At 39.0% G+C, this 19,882-nt stretch overlaps 2 protein-coding genes across 2 annotated transcripts in view; both read left to right on the forward strand.

Annotated features, from left to right (window-relative positions):
• Positions 1–19,882, forward strand: part of LOC109623139 (uncharacterized) — an 86,511-nt gene that overhangs the window by 18,636 nt on the left and 47,993 nt on the right. The window contains exons 5-7 of the mRNA XM_062848673.1: positions 4,342–5,760; positions 14,739–14,855; positions 18,454–19,857. Of these exons, the coding sequence (XP_062704657.1) occupies positions 4,342–5,760; positions 14,739–14,855; positions 18,454–19,857 (2,940 nt within the window). The remainder of the gene's footprint in view (positions 1–4,341; positions 5,761–14,738; positions 14,856–18,453; positions 19,858–19,882) is intronic.
• On the forward strand, positions 1,863–6,202 carry LOC109623136 (transcription factor grauzone). The gene is made up of 3 exons (XM_029870621.2): positions 1,863–2,142; positions 4,342–5,760; positions 5,885–6,202. Exons 1-3 carry the CDS (start codon positions 2,023–2,025, stop codon positions 6,074–6,076), a joined length of 1,731 nt encoding a protein of 576 aa, XP_029726481.2. The 5' UTR covers positions 1,863–2,022; the 3' UTR covers positions 6,077–6,202.

Below are 19,882 nucleotides of genomic sequence, written 5' to 3' on the forward strand. Positions count from 1 at the left end.
GCGGAAGTTACATATGTCGATTCGGCAACGCTGTTCATTTTGTTTACATCAGCTGCCAACACTTGCTGCAAAGCTAGATGTTCAAACTTTGTGCGTGACTTCGTAGTGGTTCAAGTTGTTTTGTTTACATTTTCTAATTATGGTAGATTTTTTTTTTCAAAATTTTGAAAAAAATAGCGGAGCAATCGATGAAATCTGAAATTTATTGCAAAGTGTTAAGCTAAACATATCGGCAGAACTGAAGCAAGAAGCAGCAATGAAAGTTTTTTCGAGAAGTGCAGCAACAAAAGTTTCGTCATAAGCTTGAGCTTTTGAAAGCAGAATTAATTGAATTCTATCTTTTTACTAAACTTACATATACCGTCAATTTCTCGATATTAAAAATAAATAATTTTAATTTATTTAGTTCGGATTGCAATACCGTTCAATCGACGCCTTCTTACGAACGATCAGCCTGTTCATTTGGCTCACACTTTGACAGTTCTTTCTGCACGATTGGCTTACAATGGCCGCCTCCGCAGATCTCTATAATGTAGGATTACTAGTGACCCACTACTAGTGGGCCTTAATTCGGTCAAAACCCCTAGAATCTGATTATGAGCCATTTTACGAGACGTTTCGGATCAGCTGATCGCTAATTTCATGAATGAAAATTTGACAGGAGGTCGCGCCCAAGCCCGTGAGTGTTAATATCAATATCAACACTGTTGTCGTTTCGTAAAATAGACTATTGTTCATATAAATATACCGCATTTAGTTCACCACTGGACTGCGAACTGCGACTTCATAAGTGCGAAAACGTAAATAAAAGTGCGCGATTGCATCAATTCAGGTTGATGTCTTCGGCGCACTATTTCTTCAATCTATGGTGAATAAGTGCTCTGAAGACACCGAGTTGATTTGATGCAATCGCGCACTTTTATTAGCGTTTTCGCACTCGTGAAAACTAGTGCGATAGTCCAGTGGTGAACTAAATGCGCTATAATATTTATTAGCTAAATTTCAACATCGTACCAAGGTTGCGACCATTCATTTGCAAAGATTTACATTCATTTGCTATTATCGCAGTTCAGAAGCATGCTATCGAAAAACAATGTGTGGATGAATTCAACCTTGTAGTTTTATCTGAAAGTTTGCCGAATAACATTGGGGTCGCAAACGTATACCAAAGTCGTGAGCGAGCTGTGAAGGCAACTCTCCACGCGATGATTGTAAATTTCATTCACGCTGTGGAAAGTTGCCTTCACAGCTCGCTCACGACTTTGGAATGCGTGTGCGACCCCAATGTTATTCGGCAAACTTTCAGATAAAACTACAAGGTTAAATTCATTCATACATTGTTTTTCGATAGCATGCTTCTGAACTGAGATGATAGCAAATGAATGTAAATTTTTGCAAATGAATGGTTGCAATCTTGCATCGTACCTATTATATTGAAAAAAACTTTTAATTGAAATCTAAGGGTAGGTCACACTAGGGTAAAAACTACTTATTTTACGTACACCGAGTAGTTGTACAACTTAGGGTGTGAACCATTTCGCTTGTTTGTTTAACTTTTAGTTAAAATTTGACACTTGGATAGTTATTTGCCATCGAAAAGTTAAAAAATAATCACGACGGTGGCCCATTTGAAATTTGACAGAGGAGTAGTTATTTGGAACAAAATACAGTACGCAGCCAAATCATTGCGAACAAAAAATAACTATGGAACTGTCAAGACTAACCCTGCTCGCGAGTAGGGTTATTTTCAAAATAACTATCGAAGTGTCAAATTTTAACTAAAAGTTAAACGAACAAGTGAAATGGTTCACACCCTTAAAATAGTTATTGATTCTTTTGAATTCAGAGTGTAGTTAGACATTTAAAAAAAAGTTTGTTTTGATTTTGTTTGCGTGTCTTGTTTATAAAAATATGTTTACTTCACTTGCTCGCCTAATTTATAACAAACATGAACTTTATTTCATGTGCTAATTATTAAGTACAGATAAGTCCTGGAACGTCGGGCCTAACTTCTAAGCGGCCATGGAAAGTACAGCAGCAATCATGGAGTGTCGACTATGTCTGGAAGCGCTGACCGAACCCAAGTGGTCAATCGAACAACCGGAACTTAGAGAACAACTGAACCAGGTGTTCCGTTTCACGGTAAGAGTAAAATGCATTACCAAATAGATCAAATAGAATCATTTCCTTATCCTTGGGAGTGGTAGGCGGATACCTATGGCCTAAGCATACCGGCAGTACGCCCCATGCGAATTTTCAAAATATGTGTTGGAGAATTAGAGCAGTATTTTTCAGTCAGTGATGGAAAATGTCACAGTTTCATGGAAAAACTGTCATGACATTTTTCAGTTTTCAGTCATGACATTTTCCATTTTGCGGTCGAATTTCCGTCCACGAGCATCACCATTCATAATGCTCATAAGTTATGGACCCTGAATCAAATTTCAACCATCGAGCGACAATAATGGCAATGTCACAACCTACATTTGTAGCGACAACCCACCCATTGCGACATAAGTTTGTCCCAACTTGAACAGAATACGATAAACATCGTACATCACCAGTTTGGAGATTTCTAAGCCTCGAATTGCGATTTTCGATCGGTAACTTCGAGTCTGTATTAAATTTTAATTTTAAATTTTAAACACTGCAATGCTGTTGAAGATCAATCAAACAGTTCCGATTTTCGGTCCTAAGTAATAATCGATTACTCACGAGTTGAAAAGCTTGCAACAAATTCAGCTCCCTTTTTGTCTGCAACAAACATTTTCAAGACCATGTCATTATCTATTACCAGTTGAGATGTCTTTGTTGCTTGTTTTGTGCAACAATTCTCTTCCCTAACTTCCATAACTTATGGGCAATGGTTAATGTTGATAAACATTTCTAGAAGCAGTAAAATCAGCCAATCACAAAATTAACATTTTTGCGACATTTCCCATTCCTGCTTTGAGCTGCATAAAACTTTTGTCATTCCTCCAGGTGAGTTTTATTAGGTATACGGTTCATACTATTATCACCGACGAACCGACGTGACAGCTAGAACAAACAAATTCAAATTTGTTGTCCGCAACGCCATGATTAAAAATAGCCGAACACTACCGCCACCTCTATAACGGTTCGCGTTGGTTTGCTAGCTTGATCCCAAACCCCCGTGTGGTCATATAGGAAGAGGTTCATGTCTTACAGAAGGCTTCGCTCGCTTTGCTGGACGACCATTAAAACCCTTAAAAGCGCAATGTTGTTTTAAAACAACATACCTAAAAACGCTCCAAAATAATTGAAATTCACTTTTATTATTAATTATTAATTTATTTTTTAAATCAGTTTTTTATTGTCGTGCGCCTTTAAGGGTTAAATTGAATTTTCATTATTGTCAAACTGATATTGTTTCTTGAGTTCTTTCCTTGTCAAATATTTGACCCTGTGTACTACTGGCCTTAGCATTAGCATTAAGCGCATCGCACAAATTCGTAGGTGGTAGAGTCCTAGACCGCTGTTATTATGCCTTTTTCCGGTCCGAACCAAAGCACAAAGATTTGGGATTAATCTCTGACTCTTAGACAAGACTGACGCAATCCTCCAATGGTCGAGCACTGTGCTGGCCACGTCCTTGCGACTGCTGAGGGATGGGAAAGGATGGTTAGTTTTGGACACCTATGAAAAATGTAGACAGCTCTACGATCTCTCAGGCCTAGTGTCACGGGAATTTGGGTGTTGTTAGTGGAAGGGTAAACTCCAAAGGATACGCTTGGTCAACGTTCAGGCACACCATTGTTAGACTCCTTCAAATCAGTTCTCTGCCCGATTTATCCTGGTTTCCTCGTCGTCTTGATGACATTTGGTTGAATTACTAGATTCTTCGGTTGATCATCTGAAATATAAAACAATATTAACATCGTACGTCAAATAAGCTACATATTAGTAAAATAAAATTACCTGAATCCTGCTGAAATAAAATGTTAATTAGCAGTATATTGAAACAAAATAAACTACAAAACACGAAAAAGTGCATCAGACTTTGATCTTGGAATATTGATAAATACGGTAAATATCAAGATCCAAATTTGATTTGGTAGATCTCACACCGCAACGCACCATTCTAAGGTGTTCTACCCACGATACGGGTTATTTATAGAGCCGGGCTATTATTAGTACACAAATTCGAGAACCGACCGAGGCTTGGCCTGGTCCCGCTACTCGATTGCTTTTTAGGATGTGATATCGTTGGATAACCCGACCAAGAGTCGGCGTGCGTAGTCTACCTTATGATGTAACGGGAAAAGACTTTAATCCTAAGCGTTATAATGCCAAATGACTACCAAGGTCTGTCTGTTTTAGGTCAATCCTCAGTCCGGGTTTTCTTCCGATATCTGTATCGTGTGTTTGACGATGATCGAGGAATTCTACATGTACTCGGAGCGAGTACGATGCAACCAGGACAAACTCATTGCTCGGCTAAAAGACCTACCAGTTAACTCGATCAAGTCTGAAACACTGGATGAGGAGTTGGAAGCAAAGGAGGAATGCATTGAGGAGTTCGGTGGTAACGACGAATGTAATGATGACAACGTAGACAACGCTGATTACACTTGTATCGATGAAGTCTTCGTCCAATCACTTACAGTTGAAGTTAAGAAGGAGCCACAAGCTAAGCGAAGAACAAGATCTCTTCAGAAGTTGACAGAAACTAATGATAAAGGGGAAACAAACAAAGAGAAACGACAAAAGCGGACCTCGGTACGAAAAAGCACGAATGAACTGAAAGTCGAAAAAGAAGAGGTCGAAGGTGAAATCAAAGCAACGAAAGAGGAGATTCCAGAGCAAAGTAGCACCGATGAAGACAATTCAACGGAAGACGACGGCGAATATCAGCCCGAACGGAAGAAACAAAGGACGCGACGAAAGAAATCCGACGACTCCACCGCACAGAAGAAACACCAGAAAGGCGAAACATCAAGCAAGGAACAACGGAAACAAGACGACATACGCATACAAGAATTCTACGAAATGGTTTGCGATATCTGTGGTGACAGGACGAAGGATATGTTCTCGCTGAGGAAACACTTCCGGGCGAATCATGACATGGCAGCATACATCAAGTGCTGCAACAAGAAACTGATGAGAAGGGGAACCATGGTCGATCACATATTGATTCATGTCGACCCAAAGATGTACCGTTGCGAGCCTTGCGATAAAACTTTTAAAGGCAAAAGATACCTCCAGGAGCACATGGAAAATGTGCATGGAAGCATCGAGGAGCGCCCGTTCAAGTGTGAGAAATGCGACCGATATTTCGCCAAAGAGTCGTTTCTCAAAACGCATATCTCCAACCACAGGAAAGTGCACTGTTCTCAGTGTAACCAGGAGTTCCCAAATTCACGTTTCCTGAACGAACACCTGAAAACGGTTCACGATAACGCACATTTGACTAGGGTTTGCGATCGCTGCGGGAAGTCGTTTTCAGGACCAAGCGCTCGCAGTGGCCTCAAGCAGCACATCGAAGGGGTACATTTGAAGCTGGGTGACAAAACGAAACACCAGTGCCCCCTTTGTCAAAAGTGGCTGCTGGGAAAGCGATGTTTGACGGTACATATGCAACTTCACAGCGAGGTAGGCCTGCCGCATATCTGTAACATTTGCAACCAAAACTATCCTCATTCGAGGGCATTGACGCGGCACAAGCGCTTCGTGCACGGAGAGCAGAAATATGAGTGCGAATTTTGCGGCAAGAAGTTTAGGAAATCGGTGGCTTTGAAGGTAATAATGAATTGCTGAGTATGTTTTATTATCTTATTCTTTTCTCTTTCGACGTTTTGTCTTTCAACCTTGAGCAATACGCTACTTGAGGCATTGATTTTAACGGAACATTCGTCCTTCGTAGGAACATCGAGCAACCCACACTGGAGAAGCGCTATATACGTGTAAAATATGTGGCTCCACGACAAACTCCAACGCAAGTTACTATTCGCACATGAAGAAGCAACACCCTGTCGAATGGGCGGAGCAGAAGCTGAAGGCTGAAGAAGCGACTCGACCGGCAACAACGGAGCCAGCTGTGACTTTAAGTGTTTGAAGACACACGCGTAGTACTAGATTTTGCTTCATGCAATATTTTTTTAGCGCAAGTGATTCCGATTCATCATGAGCTCTAAATAAGACATTCGCATAATAAAGTTTCATTCAATGAAGGGTAAAGTTAGTTTTGTAGGTGTTGGGTAGTTGGCCTTGGACCTCCCGTCATATCCGTAGATGTGATGTTTTTATTCTCCCCGTTGAAGGAAATTATGCCACTGCGTCCAATAAGCTGAAATTTAGTGGCATGTGCCGTTCTGATATTCCCTTCTAGCTATATATATACATATATATATATATATATATATATATATATATATATATATATAAGCCATCTGTTGCCTGCAACTGCAACAGATACCTATCACACTGATTCGGGTCAAATTTTTTCAAGACTATTATGTACGACCTGGAGTTCGGGGTGGCCGACAGACATGACAGTTTGAACCCAGGTGTAGCGAAATAACAAATTAAAACATACTTTATTTATACTATAAAATATAGGGTGGGGCGGGGCAAGATGGGTCGCGAGGCAAGATGGGTCAGTGCCATTTTCGGGCGCATTACTTATGTTTTGATTATGTTAACCCTTTATAAGGCCAAGAAAACTAGAAGAGTTATCATCGCATACTATTATGCAAGTGATTATATACATGATTACATATACAAATCAATTTTTGTTTAAAAGAAACTCTCAAAAATCTAGGTGGCAATATAGTTGCCACTGCCCGTTTAGGCCAAAAACGCTGGTGGCAATATAGTTGCCACTGCCCGTTAACCCCAAAAACGAGCTTTTGAGGTGGCAATATAGTTGCCACTGCCCGTTTAGGCCACCAGCGCTGGTGGCAATATTCTTGCCACTGCCCGTTTAGGGTACTTTTCTTCTTTTGACTTCGACAAAAAGCCGGAAAAGAGATTTTAGAGTGGATTGGGGCTTAACCCATAATATAAACTGTGTAGTTCAGCTCATGTCAACCCAGAATTTGATTATATCTTAAAATATTTACCAAATCTATAATTTTACAATAAATTTGAGCTAATTTTCTTCACGCGGTCAAAATTAGCCATTTTTGAGACTACAAATTGCTCCTAAATTGTTGTTAAAGCTTTGTTTAGTACCAAAAAAATACCAGGCGTTGTTAGTAGTCCCAATTTTGCGTAAACCAAAAATAAAGTTCGAAATAAATTGTTATAAAACAGAAAAAAAAATACAAACAGTAGGTGGCAATATAGTTGCCACTGCCTTATAAAGGGTTAATAATTTTGTTAGATGACCAGCATGAATATACAAAAGTTTGGGGCATTGATTAAAAAATTATTCACTCTCATTGGAAATAAAAAATAAAATGGTTTTTAGCCACTTTTCTTATGCGATACATTCCATATAATTTCCATATAAACGGCCGCGGGGCAAGATGGGTCACCTTCAATTTTGAACGTATTTTTGGAGCATTCAAAAGTTCTTTATTTTTTATTACAAGACTATCTCATAAATGACTTCAATCAAGCGGAATTAACGCTCAAAATTATAACATAAAATTATGATAATTTTTTAGTAAAAACATCGATTTTCAAGTCGCCTTAGGACCACTCAAATCGTAAAGTTTTTTATATTCCAAATAAATTTTTAAAATGTTTACTAGTAGCTCTTGTTTACTCAGTATGGATATGGAGCATATATGAATGCGGAACAAATCTTTTATTTTGACGTTTTTCGTTGAGAAAATGTGAATTACCTAAAAGGTGACCCATCTTGCCCCGCACTTTTTTCACGGCGCAAAATCGATCACTTTTTAAAACTGCTTGTTTAACATCATTTTTTGTATTTAATGAACTTTTTATCGACTTTCAGCATAGCTAACTAGTGTATTAAAGAGTAGCGGACGAATACAAACCAATACGATTTGTATTTACAAAATTATGGTGATCCATCCTTAGGTGACCCATCTTGCCCCGCCCCACCCTACATTACAAAGACGACACGTTACTACACGGAGGCTACATTACTTCTAATTAATCTCTGCGATTTTTGCATCGGCCGAAGGCATATCACAATGCTATCGGCGAGCACGCAGAACGACGAGAGTATGAGAGACTTTCCAATCCAGTGGTTCTCAACCAAGACATTTGGCATAAAGTCATTTGGAATAAGGTCGTTTGGCATAAAATCACTTGGCATGAAGACATTTGGCATAACCGAAATGCATCCTTCTTCATTATGCCAAATGTCCATGATGCCAAATTTTATGCCAAGTGACCTTATGCCAAATGACTTTGGCATAAGTGATATCGGCTCAGGCAGTGCCCAGCTACTGTGTCAGTGTATGTAAAATAGAGATCTGTTGTTGAGCTCTGAGAACTTTTTGGTTTTAGAAACCTTTGGTGTTCTGAATTTGACTGACGGCATTTTTTTTATATCCATCCAATTGGATATCACCTTTTGCTCAGCCCAGCATTTCAGTTTTATTTCATTGTACAGTTCATAATATCACAGCATGGTACTGGGTCAGTAAACTGTAATTAGAAGCTCGTCGGCCATTTTATTTCCTTCAATGCCACAGTGACCTGGAACCTAATATTTATTAGTTTACAGGCACAACAGCTGCAAAGAAAGGATGCATTTCTAGAAAGGCTTCAAAGCGCATTTTTAGGCACCCAATACTTTTAGTGCTGCTCGACTATCTGAATAATCATAAATATTTGCAAGCTTTTGTAGCTCCGAGGGCCTCCCACATTCGCTACGGTCCGGACCCCCACAATCCTTAATCCGGGCTTTAGAGAATTCAAGCAAAGTTAACAATGCAAACTAATTTATACTTTTTATTTTCAAATAACAAGGAACCAAGATACGTTGATATGTAAGTTTTTTAATCCGAAAATTCTCATCAAGCAAGGGTTAACTACAGTAAAAGGAACAAACAACGAAAGACTGAAAAAGGCAAGGATAAAATCACAAACTTGTAAGGCTGATGATATCAAAAGAAGTTCAAATGACATTAGGTTGAAAAAATGGCTCAACTAGTTGTCAAACAGGCTTTCATCCCAAAACAGTCGTGCATAAGATCACCCCATCAGCACCAACGCGTTGAACATAAATTATGTTATAGGGGCAGTGAAGGGTCTATTATTACGGTTTTGTTGAATGATTGCTAATCGCGGGAGCAGTTGCTGATTAAACTAAGATAATATATAAGTACGCAGGGTACTTGACAGGGTCAAAAGGAATGAACTCAAGAAAAAAAAAACATCTGTTTAACACCAATGAAAATTCGAATATATCTGATTAGGAGGAAAGAGATGGGCCAGGGCCAGGCATTGAACTCAGGTCCTCCTGTATATGAATCTGAAGCTGACCACCAAGCCCGTCACAAAAAAACGTCTCTCCGCGACACTGTTTGCCTACGGAATTTCTCTGGTAGGGTAAGAAATCAAACTTTGAACTAGTCAAATTGTAATCTTAATTTGAACCATTTCGAAATTCATTAAAACGGCGTACTTTTTAGGGAAATATTTTCCCGAAAAAGATGTTAAACAGCTTTCCGTAATATAACCTGATAATGCTGATAACATGGACTTGAAAAGCATTAAAAAAATCGTTTTTGTCATGGAAAACAGGCAATTTAAAAATCACTGTGATTTCACCCATTTCCCCCCAGAGAAAGCACATTTTCGGTGCACTCGTACAGCTCATGCATTGTATCACACGCAATATGTGAACACGTCAAATGAAAGCTTACACAAGTTTACAAAATAAAACGAAAGTCGTGAACTTCTGTCAACGACCAAAATTTTTGAAGCACAATTTAGTGCTGATTTCGAAACCGACCTTCAAAAAATTTAAAGTAGAACAGTTTTTGAGTTTTACCTCAATATCGAGTTTTGTAATTTTTCAAAATATGTAATTTACTAAAATTCAAATATATTGCGTTTTGTTCAACCAAATTTAAATCTTTTTCCATAAATTAAAAGCTGAATACAATACCATTCGATCATCTGAATACAGGTTTTGCGTCAGATTGATGAAATTCAAGATATTGGCGATTTTTGGGGACGATCTTCTTAAATTTTAGCAAAATTCCCAAAATTTTTTGAAGAAATGTATTTTTTTCAATAAGAAAAAAACAACCTAAAAATTCTTTCTCGACGTTTATTTGACATATCATATGTAGGCGAGCTACAGTAAAAAATTCAGCTCAATCGGAGCATTGATTACGAAGAATGAGATGTGTGAAGTGAGCGACTTTGCTTAAAAATAGAACAAAAATCGATTTCAAATCATCAACGTTGTATGGAAAGTCGAAAAATTTTCCGCTCTACTGTAATTTTTTTCCTTCGCGTTTTCGAACTCAGGGCATGATTCTACACCAAAAATGATCATCAGCTTACCGAGTTCAAAAATGCTGTAAACTAGTGTTATTTATCGTAGAATCGACCAACCGAATAATATTCCGCATTATTTGCATAAAATTATCAAATTTAAGTAATTCTTACTTGGAGAATGTTATCTTAAGATGAACCATTTGTAATCTAAATTTGAACTAGTAAACGGGGCAAGCTTCCAGTATTGGCCTGCAGACTGCACTAGTGGTTGTTTTGTTTACTCTTGGGGGATAAAAAATTCCAAATTTAGTTTCCAAGTTCCTGAAGAGTTTAGAACATTTTTAGTTGAAATTCTACTGCCTAATGAAAAATAGTTATGGGAAATGTTTTTCTATTGTTCAGCACGAAATTGGCTGTTGTGGAAGAAGCTCGAGCTGCTGTTGCCAGTAGTTCAAATTAAGATTAAAATTGGTTCAAATTATGATTACGATGGTTCAAATTAAGATTAAAATCATTATTGACAAATATTCGATTTTTTCAATGAAATTCGGTGCAAATACAAACTTTTTACCACTTAACAGAAAGCTTATACCCGTGGCTTTCACGTACATAAGATTTTGTCGTAGTAAATTATTTTCAACATTTAAACCATACAGTTGACTCTCTACATCTCGATATTGAAGGGACCATCGAGATAGAGAGAGATCGAACTCAAGAACCAATTTGTAATGCACTCTCTCTCTCTTCTTGGCGTAACGTCCTCACTGGGACAAAGCCTGCTTCTCAGCTTAGTGTTCAATGAGCACTTCCACAGTTTTTAACTGAGAGCTTCCTCTGCCAACGACCATTTTGCATGTGTATATCGTGTGGCAGGCACGAAGATACTCTATGCCCAAGGAAGTCAAGGAAATTTCCTTTACGAAAAGATACTGGACCGACCGGGAATCGAACCCGTCACCCTCAGCATGGTCATGCTGAATACCCGTGCGTTTACCGCCTCGGCTATATGGGCCCTAATGTAATGCACACTAGATTGAAAAATCATCCGTAACTATGAAAAACCGTCAACAAACAGATGTCACTTCACCTTCCCAGAATGTTTTGCACCTAAGAAACGAGATCTAGCAACCTGTAAAAACGGGTATATCGACGTATGGAGAGAACATCTAGAACAAAACGCATAGAGAGAGAAATCGAGATAAGGAGATATCAACATGTAGAAAGATAAAATGTAGGCAGATTGAAGGGACCGACCAAACCAAGGATCAAACCATCGAGGGCGAGATATCGAGAAGTAGAACATCGACAAGTGGAGAGTCAACTGTGGTATAACTTTTAACGACTGGTACATTTTACTACTACTAATTTTGTTCACTCAGTTTAGATGCTCGTTTTGGCGAAGAAAACAATTGAGGGGGTTAGAAGCAAAGGGGTGTAAGTGACAAAAACCTACTTTCGAGTAAATGAGGTTTAAAGTTTTTCGCCAATTTTTCATCCCATACAAAATGTATGGAGGTTCAAAATCGTTCCAATTTTCTACGATTTATTGTAATTTTTCTAATCATCGTAAAAAAGATCCTAAAAAAGTTTCTGAAAGCTTAAAATCTGAAGAATTTTTTGATATGCTCAGCTCAAAATCGACAAAATGGGCACTTACACTCCTTTGATTCTGGGCCCCTCAATTTAAAAAAAAAAACAATTAATTTGAGGGGCCCAGATGCAAAGGAGTGTAAGTGACCATTTTGTCGATTTTGAGCTTAATGCACCAAAACACTCTTCAGTTCTCAAGCTTTCCGGAACTTTTTCAATTCTCAATTCAATTAATTTATTTAGTGAAATAGTTTCAAATACATTCATGTTGCCTTGTTTGTTTTTTTTGCAGAGTTTTGATTTTCTTACAACTGCTACATTTACATTCATTTCACCTATACTTGCGGAACACTTAGTGCTGATTGCCTACTTTGTGTAATAATCTGTTTTAGGGAAAAATAAAAAAAAAACCCTAGTAATTAAATATTGAGCTTAACCTATCTAAACTACTATCACAGTCATGTTTATAGCACTTCAATGAGAGGGTTTGAAGAATTCGCGCATGAGATACTAAAGTTGACTGCTAGTCTTTCGATGAAATTTTGTAGCATTTCCACCTCGGCGATATCGTGTACTTCCAGCGTCGGAAAGTGTGGGGGTAATCCAAGGATCAATTTTAATAGTTTATTTTGCTTAACCTGTAAGCGTTTCAGGTGTGATCTGGCGCAGTTTTGCCACACTGGAGATCCGTATGTTAGCACTGGTCGGAAAATACATTTGAACAGAAGTAACTTATTGGCGAGTTGTAGAGCAGACCTTCGATTAATGAGCGGATATAATGCCCTGGTTAGCCTATTCACCTTAGCTATGCTTTCATTTATATGTTTGTCAAATAACAATTTTTGGTCTAAGCGTCTAAGATTAGTCCAAGATATTTTCCCTCCGTCGTCCACTTAACGGGAATCCCATTGATTTTTAACATTGACGACGGAAAATGGTGTACAGCTCTCCTCTTTGTAAAAAAGACAATTTGGGTTTTCAATGGATTTATCTTGATCCTCCACCGGTGTTGATATTCCTCCAGTTTGTTTTGGGCATGCTGGAGCTTGGTAGTCACTATCTTGGCATCGTCGTGGGTAGTGAGGAAACTCGTATCATCAGCAAAGAAGCCATACACGACATCGTCCACCATTTCGACGTCGCTGGTGAACACGTTGTATAATGTGGGGCTCAATACGGAACCCTGGGGAAGGCCGAAAGGGATGCTATGGCAGCCGGATAGTGTCCCGTTTACAGTTACTTGGAACTGTCTTTGTGTCAAAAAAGACTGTACAAGTTTCACCAAATAAATTGGGCAACGGGATACATGAAGCTTATGTATAACAGCATCATGCCAAACTGTATCATATGCTTTCTCCACATCTAATAATACCATTCCCGTCGATTTTTTCGCTTCGAATCCGGCTTTTATCATTTTGGTCACACGCACTAATTGGTGACACGTCGAGTGACCTGCCTTAAACCCGAATTGTTCATTTGGAACTACTTGAGCAAGTTCTAGGTGGTTGTTCAAGCGTTTAAGGACAATCCTTTCCAAAATTTTACTTAAACTGCTGAGTAAGCTAATGGGGCGATAGTTACTCGGTATTGTTATATCCTTATTCGGCTTTGGAATTGGAACTACGGTTGCAGTTTTCCAAATATCTGGAAAGTACCCATACTTCAGACATGCGTTGAATATTTTGCAGAGAAACACTAATCCTTTGCGTGGCAAATGCTTTAGTTGCAGGTTCCGTATTCCATCTTGGCCGGGTGCTTTCCGACATTTTATCTGTTTAATAATTGTTCTTATTTCACCAGGCTTACACAATGTTGAAGGATCCTCGTTGACGTTATCCATTGTCGCAATTTCTTCTACGGAACGATTAACTGCTTCTGTCGTAGTCGGGTCTCCCGGCAGAGTATTATTATGTGATGCAGAGAATGCTTCGGCTAGGACGTTGGCTTTTTCTGCATTCGTTACCAGGAGTTTGTTTCCGCTTTTCAGGGGAGGTTGGTAACCGGAACTTTTTAAGGATAACTTTTACGATGATTAGAAAACTTACAATAAATTGGAGAAAATTGGGTCAATTTTTAAACTTCATACATTTTGTATGGGATGAAAAATTGGTGAGTTCTTAAAATGATGCAGACTGGATTCGATCCATGGACGTCGGGATCACTAAGCTCGTGTTTAATCCCCACGGCTAGCGACGCTTGAGAATACCATGGTGCCTAGCATGTTGCTAAACATATATAAAAGCCAAGCTCTGGGACGATTTTGCGTCATAAAGCGACCTTATGAAATTCATTCTAATCATTATGAATAATTTAAGGGCCGTTTCATAAGTTAGGTCTTATGGAAATCTTATGTTTATTTGGCTGAGTGATCGATCAATAATATACCTCGGCAACATAAGCATTTTAGCTGCTACAATCTTAATGCCCATATATCATGGCGCATTTGTTTACATGTGGCGAATGCTAGAAAAGTACGCCTCTTTGATCCATTGCGCAAATGCCAATGATTATTACATAAAACAACAGAAATCCACTTTACACACTACCGATGGAGTTGCCCTTACGAACGTCAAACCCCAAGCGGGAGCGTCATTGATGAATAAAACTTGTTTTCATTTGGCCCGAGTTGAAAATTAAAAGTTTTGGTTTTTTAATAGTTTTACAACGCTATTTCGTACCGAAAAGTGTTTTTCTGTAGTTTTACCCGTTCTAGGCAGTTCCGCAACCACCGCGGAAGGTGAAGGCGATAAAAAATGGACAGCACATCCAAGGTGGAGTGCCGTCTGTGCCTGGAAGCACTGAACGAATCCAAGTGGACGATTGAACAGCCCGATTTGAAGAAACAAATCAATGAAGTGTTCCATTTTGCGGTGAGTGTTTTCATATTGTCAATAAGATTATTCAGCTTGTAAAAATTGTTACAAACATAATTGAGTTTATTTGTGCTCAAATTACGATTACATCGAAATGATCCAGTAGGCTTACTACAATCTCTTATGAGACAGCGTAGCGTAGTAGCTGTAGAACTGCTGCGAGCTCTTGTTTGTTTTTTTTTAGCTTTCCAGTGACTCAAAGAGTCCAATCCACATAGACCATAGTTTCCCAACCTTCGTTTCGCGATCCCCAACTGCTTGTTGCCCCCAGGCACGTTTTCGATTGTACTTTGAAAAGTGACAACAAGCTGGGGGGTCGTGAGAGCCAAGGTTGGGAACCGGTGACATAGTCTATCTATATATGCAGTATGGCATACATGGGACCGCTCATAACTCGCGAACGGAAGGTCTGATTTTGGTCGTTTTAGTTTTGTTCTGTCAGTTTTAACTCAAGGAAGGTTTATAAGGCAAAAAACATAGATTGAGGGTTTTTGAAAATTGATCTTCCATACATTTTGACCGGGGACTTGGTCTTGGGCCTTGGCTAGAAACTTGAAACGTCAAAAAACGTAGTAGGCAAGGCAAAGTTTGCCGTGGACAGCTTGTTCATCATAGATCCGGAGAAAGACCTATTATTTGCGTATCCCTTTCGTGACGAGCCAGCACAATTGTGCTGTTCAGCAACAACAGTTTTGCGTAATTTTTTGATCTGTTTAGTGTTTGTTCTGAGTTAGGTAAAACATTGTTTCAATAATTGAACCATTACTCATACTTGAATGTGTGCAAACATTAGATTACGTTGCGTGAGAGAGTTACTACAACTTAAACAAAAAGTGAGCAAAATAGTAAAACATGAAAAAGTATTATCTGCCGATTTTTTTTTTTATTTCCTTTTTATCTAGGTGGACAAAGTTAGAAATCAAAGGATAAAGCGTAGTTCTTCCATATGCCAAAGAAAAAGTTTCGATATGTCCGAGATTTCTAGAGAGCCAAAGCACAGACAAACAGACGTAACACCTTGAACGGTTTTCATGGAAATCCATCGCCCAGTTCACACTACCATCACCTGGTGGAAAAGTTGCACGAATCACTGTGTTGTGCCATATCGTCAACAGAAGGCGCTAGTGTGAAACGTCAAACACATAGAAAAACGATGCGCGCGCCTCTGGTTGTGAAAGCCTCAACTATGAAAATTTAAAATGATCGTTAAAAGCGTAGTCGAAGGAAATTTCGCAAGTATTACGTCTGTTTGTCTGTGGCCAAAGTGTAGACAATTTCCATGGAAATTTAACATTTTTTTTCTCTCCGTCCCGAAAGGGATATACATAATCCACTTATTTCTATTCAGCCTTGTTAAGGGATTCATTTAAAAGCGTAAATAACTGCGAAGAACATGATTATCTGATTATTGAACAGTTTCATGAAATTGAGAATCAAATAATCAAAGATTGCCTTGATTTTCGTGATGGTTAATCAGGGATAATATTTAATCCGCGGTTTTCGCTGTTCAATGAATCCTCATTGTTTTTAAGCAATAAGTATTAAAGTACAACAAATATGATAAAAGCTTCAACGGTTGCTTCAATAGGTTTATGTGAGTCGCAACACATTGTTTGAGAAATGCTGCCTTCCCTGATAAAAATACCATAAAAATACAATAGAATGTTTTGTTATAATACGTTAACATGAATGGTAGCTATCATCACTTTAAACACAGAGAACAGACATCCAGGCTAGAACAAATTTCAATCGGAAAGTTGTGTAAGGATTTGAATCTTCACTTGAGTAAGGTTGCAAACCAATATACGATGACAACACTAACGCCGCCAAACACCATATTGCCACAGTCAGTGGTGAATTAAAACATTTCAAGTGATGAATTTAATTAGTATGAGAAATTAACCGATTGCAGCGCCACGGTATTGCCACTTGTGTTGCCGATTTCAAATGGCCGTTAAATTCCTTACACAGTTTCGGAACTGGACTTGGATGTCTGTTCTCTGTGCTTTAAATGTTTCAGACGATACAACAGAATCAATGGTTTCCCATCACAATATTTATTGTAAATGCCACTTTTACAATAGAAAATTGAGGTTGTTATGTATCTTAACCATATTAAAATCCTGATTTTCTGGACCAAATTCAAGTCAACTCCCATTCATTTTATGGTGTTTGTATAATTGAAATATTCTGCCGCTCTTCGCATGTCAGTCCCATGTTAGACTGGCTTAGAAAAAATCACCGACTTCGGTAATGTTTTACCGAAATCTCAACCGTTATGTTTGTTCTACAGGAAAATTTGGTAAAGCTAGCAAGTTTTACCGAACTTCGTTAGAGCTTGACAGATAAAGCTTGATAGATTCTATCATAAATCATTGGTAGTTTATGATGATTTTTTTGATTTTTTTTTACCACGGATCGCTTATTGATTTTCCGATTTATACTGGGTGATACTGAGTGCGATTCCCGGAATGGACCAGATTGTTTAGTAATAGGAACCAGCCTTAAATGGCGTTGAACTTTAGGTGGGAGCGAAAGTCTTACAAAGTATGACTATAGCCACAGACAAACAGACGTAACACCTACCATCACCGGGTGAAAATGTTTCACGAAACACTGCGTTGTGCAATATCGTCAACAGAATGCGCTAGTGTAAAACGTCAAAAGCAAAGAAAAACGATGCGCGCGCCTCTGGTTGTGAAAGCCACAACTATGAAGATTTAAAATGGTCGTTAAAAGCGTGGTCGATGGAAATTTCACAAGTGTTACGTCTGTTTGTCTGTGCTATAGCCATGTATTGGGTAATGGGAAAACATGCTACGTCATTTATGGATGTTTGAAACTTGTTTAAGGTGAATATGCAACGAAGCCACCCCTCGAATTTTCAAGAGCACAAATCTGATGAACCAAATGATGGATAAAAAGTTGATCAATCGATCAACTTTTCAGCGTGGTCAGACATTGGGTACTTCAGATTTGTGCTCTTGAAAATTCTAGGGGTGGCTTCGTTATATATTCACCTTAAAATATAATATGGAAATCGAGAGCGGAAATGTTTGACATAAAGTCTTTTGGCATAAGGTCGTTTGGCATAAGATCATTTGGCATAATCGATATGCACCCTACTTTGTTATGCCAAATGCCTTCATGCCAAGTGACCTTATGCAAAATGACACAGACCCATGGAAACCTAAACTTAATTGGGAAAACATTATGCAATTTGCACATCAAATGTAAATGTTTTCAAAATTTTAGCCTTTTGTTATCACCTTAGTAACATTCTACCATATTTTAGCATCCTTTATTGGGCGGGTTTAGGAACAAAACGTCGAATGTTAATTGCTTAGTTGAATTTTTTTCCTCTTTGAAAATACGCGCTAGACTTTTCTTTTACTGCCAAATATCACTCCTTGATCTCCTTTAGTCGTTTCGTTTTTCGACTCTTGTGGGGGCACAGTTCAGTTTCCAGGTTGCTCATGATTTCACAAATTTATAAATAGGTACATATATACCTAATTACTAGTTTTCTAAGGCAATACAATTATAAACTACAGCTGATCATTCCAATTGAATAACATCAGCACTTCGCTTACAGATCGATCCCCAGCCTGGCTTTTCATCAACCATCTGTGGCAGTTGTTTGACGATCGTCTCCGAATTCCATCAATATTCAGAACGTGTACGAAATAATCAGGATACGCTAGCTGCTGCCGCTCGGCTTAAACTATCAGCAATCCAGCAACATGTTATCAAAACGGAAAAACCAGATCCTGAACGGGACGAATCCTACGGAGGTCCAGCGGACTTTGCCGCCGACGATGATGACGTCGTGGATGCAGACCTCGATGACTGGGATAATGATGACGTTTTTGCCGAACCGTTGGTAACGATGATAGAGGTGAAGCAAGAACCGTCCGGTAAGAAACGCAGTGACACTAGGAAGATCGAGGAACCGACTGTGTCGACTCGTGAAACTCGACAGAAGAATAGAGAATCAGCACCAAGAAGTGAATCACCACAGCAAGATAAGGATGACACCGATTTTGAATATGACGATGATGACTATAAGCCAGAGACGAAGAAAACGAAAAGACCGAGGAAAATAAAGGAACCCAAGATAAAGAAAGAAGAGGGTGAAGTGGACGAAGAGGAAGTATCGAAACCTAGAAGGAGAAGGAAGAAAGACATCGCACTGAAAAGTAAAGAAGAATTGGCGCTGGAAGACGTTCGCATACAGGAGTTCTACTCGATGGAATGTGATATGTGTAAGGAGAAGGCGGAAGACTTTGAATCTTTAAGAAAACATTTCCGCAAGGAACACGGGATACCGGCTTATATCAAGTGCTGCGACAAGAAGCTGGCCAGAAAGTGGGCTTTGATAGATCATATCCTGGTTCATAAGAATCCTGAATTGTATCGCTGCGAGCGTTGCGATAAAACGTTCAAGGGGAAAAGATATCTCAATGATCACGTCGAAAACGTCCATGGGAGCGCAGAGGAAAAACCATTCAAGTGCGAACAATGTAATCGATTTTTCGCTAAAGAAACTCTGTTGCGATCGCATATTGCTAATCATAAGAAGATTCTTTGCAAGATATGCGAGCAGGAATTTGCAAACTCACAAGAACTGAAAGAACATCTGAAAGTTGTGCACAAAAATGAACATACCATTAGAGTTTGCGACCGATGTGGAAAAGCTTTCGCCGGTCCTAGCGCTCGCAGTAACCTCAAGCAGCACATCGAGAAGGTACACATGGGCCTCGGTGATAAGACGAAACTTCAGTGTTCGATTTGTTTGAACTGGTTGCTGGGAAAGCGTGCGTTGACGAGACATATGCAGCTGCACAGCGAAGTGGGCAAACCACACATCTGCGACATTTGCAACCAAAATTACTTGCATTCGAGAGCACTGGCTCGCCACAAACGGTTCGTGCACGTGGAGCAAAAGTACGAATGCGAGTTCTGCGGCAAGAGGTTCAAGAGACCATTGGCGCTGAAGGTAAGTTACGTATTGGATAAATAAC

This window comes from Aedes albopictus, chromosome 2 (genome assembly GCF_035046485.1).
Source record: "Aedes albopictus strain Foshan chromosome 2, AalbF5, whole genome shotgun sequence".
Lineage (NCBI taxonomy): Eukaryota > Metazoa > Arthropoda > Insecta > Diptera > Culicidae > Aedes > Aedes albopictus.

Excerpts from the sequence above, each read along its gene's own strand:
- LOC109623136 (XM_029870621.2), top strand. The coding sequence starts at position 2,023 with ATGGAAAGTACAGCAGCAATCATGGAGTGTCGACTATGTCTGGAAGCG. Across the intron at positions 2,143-4,341 it reads ACCAGGTGTTCCGTTTCACG|GTCAATCCTCAGTCCGGGTT; the intron begins GTAAGAGTAAAA and ends TGTCTGTTTTAG. Across the intron at positions 5,761-5,884 it reads GGAAATCGGTGGCTTTGAAG|GAACATCGAGCAACCCACAC; the intron begins GTAATAATGAAT and ends CGTCCTTCGTAG.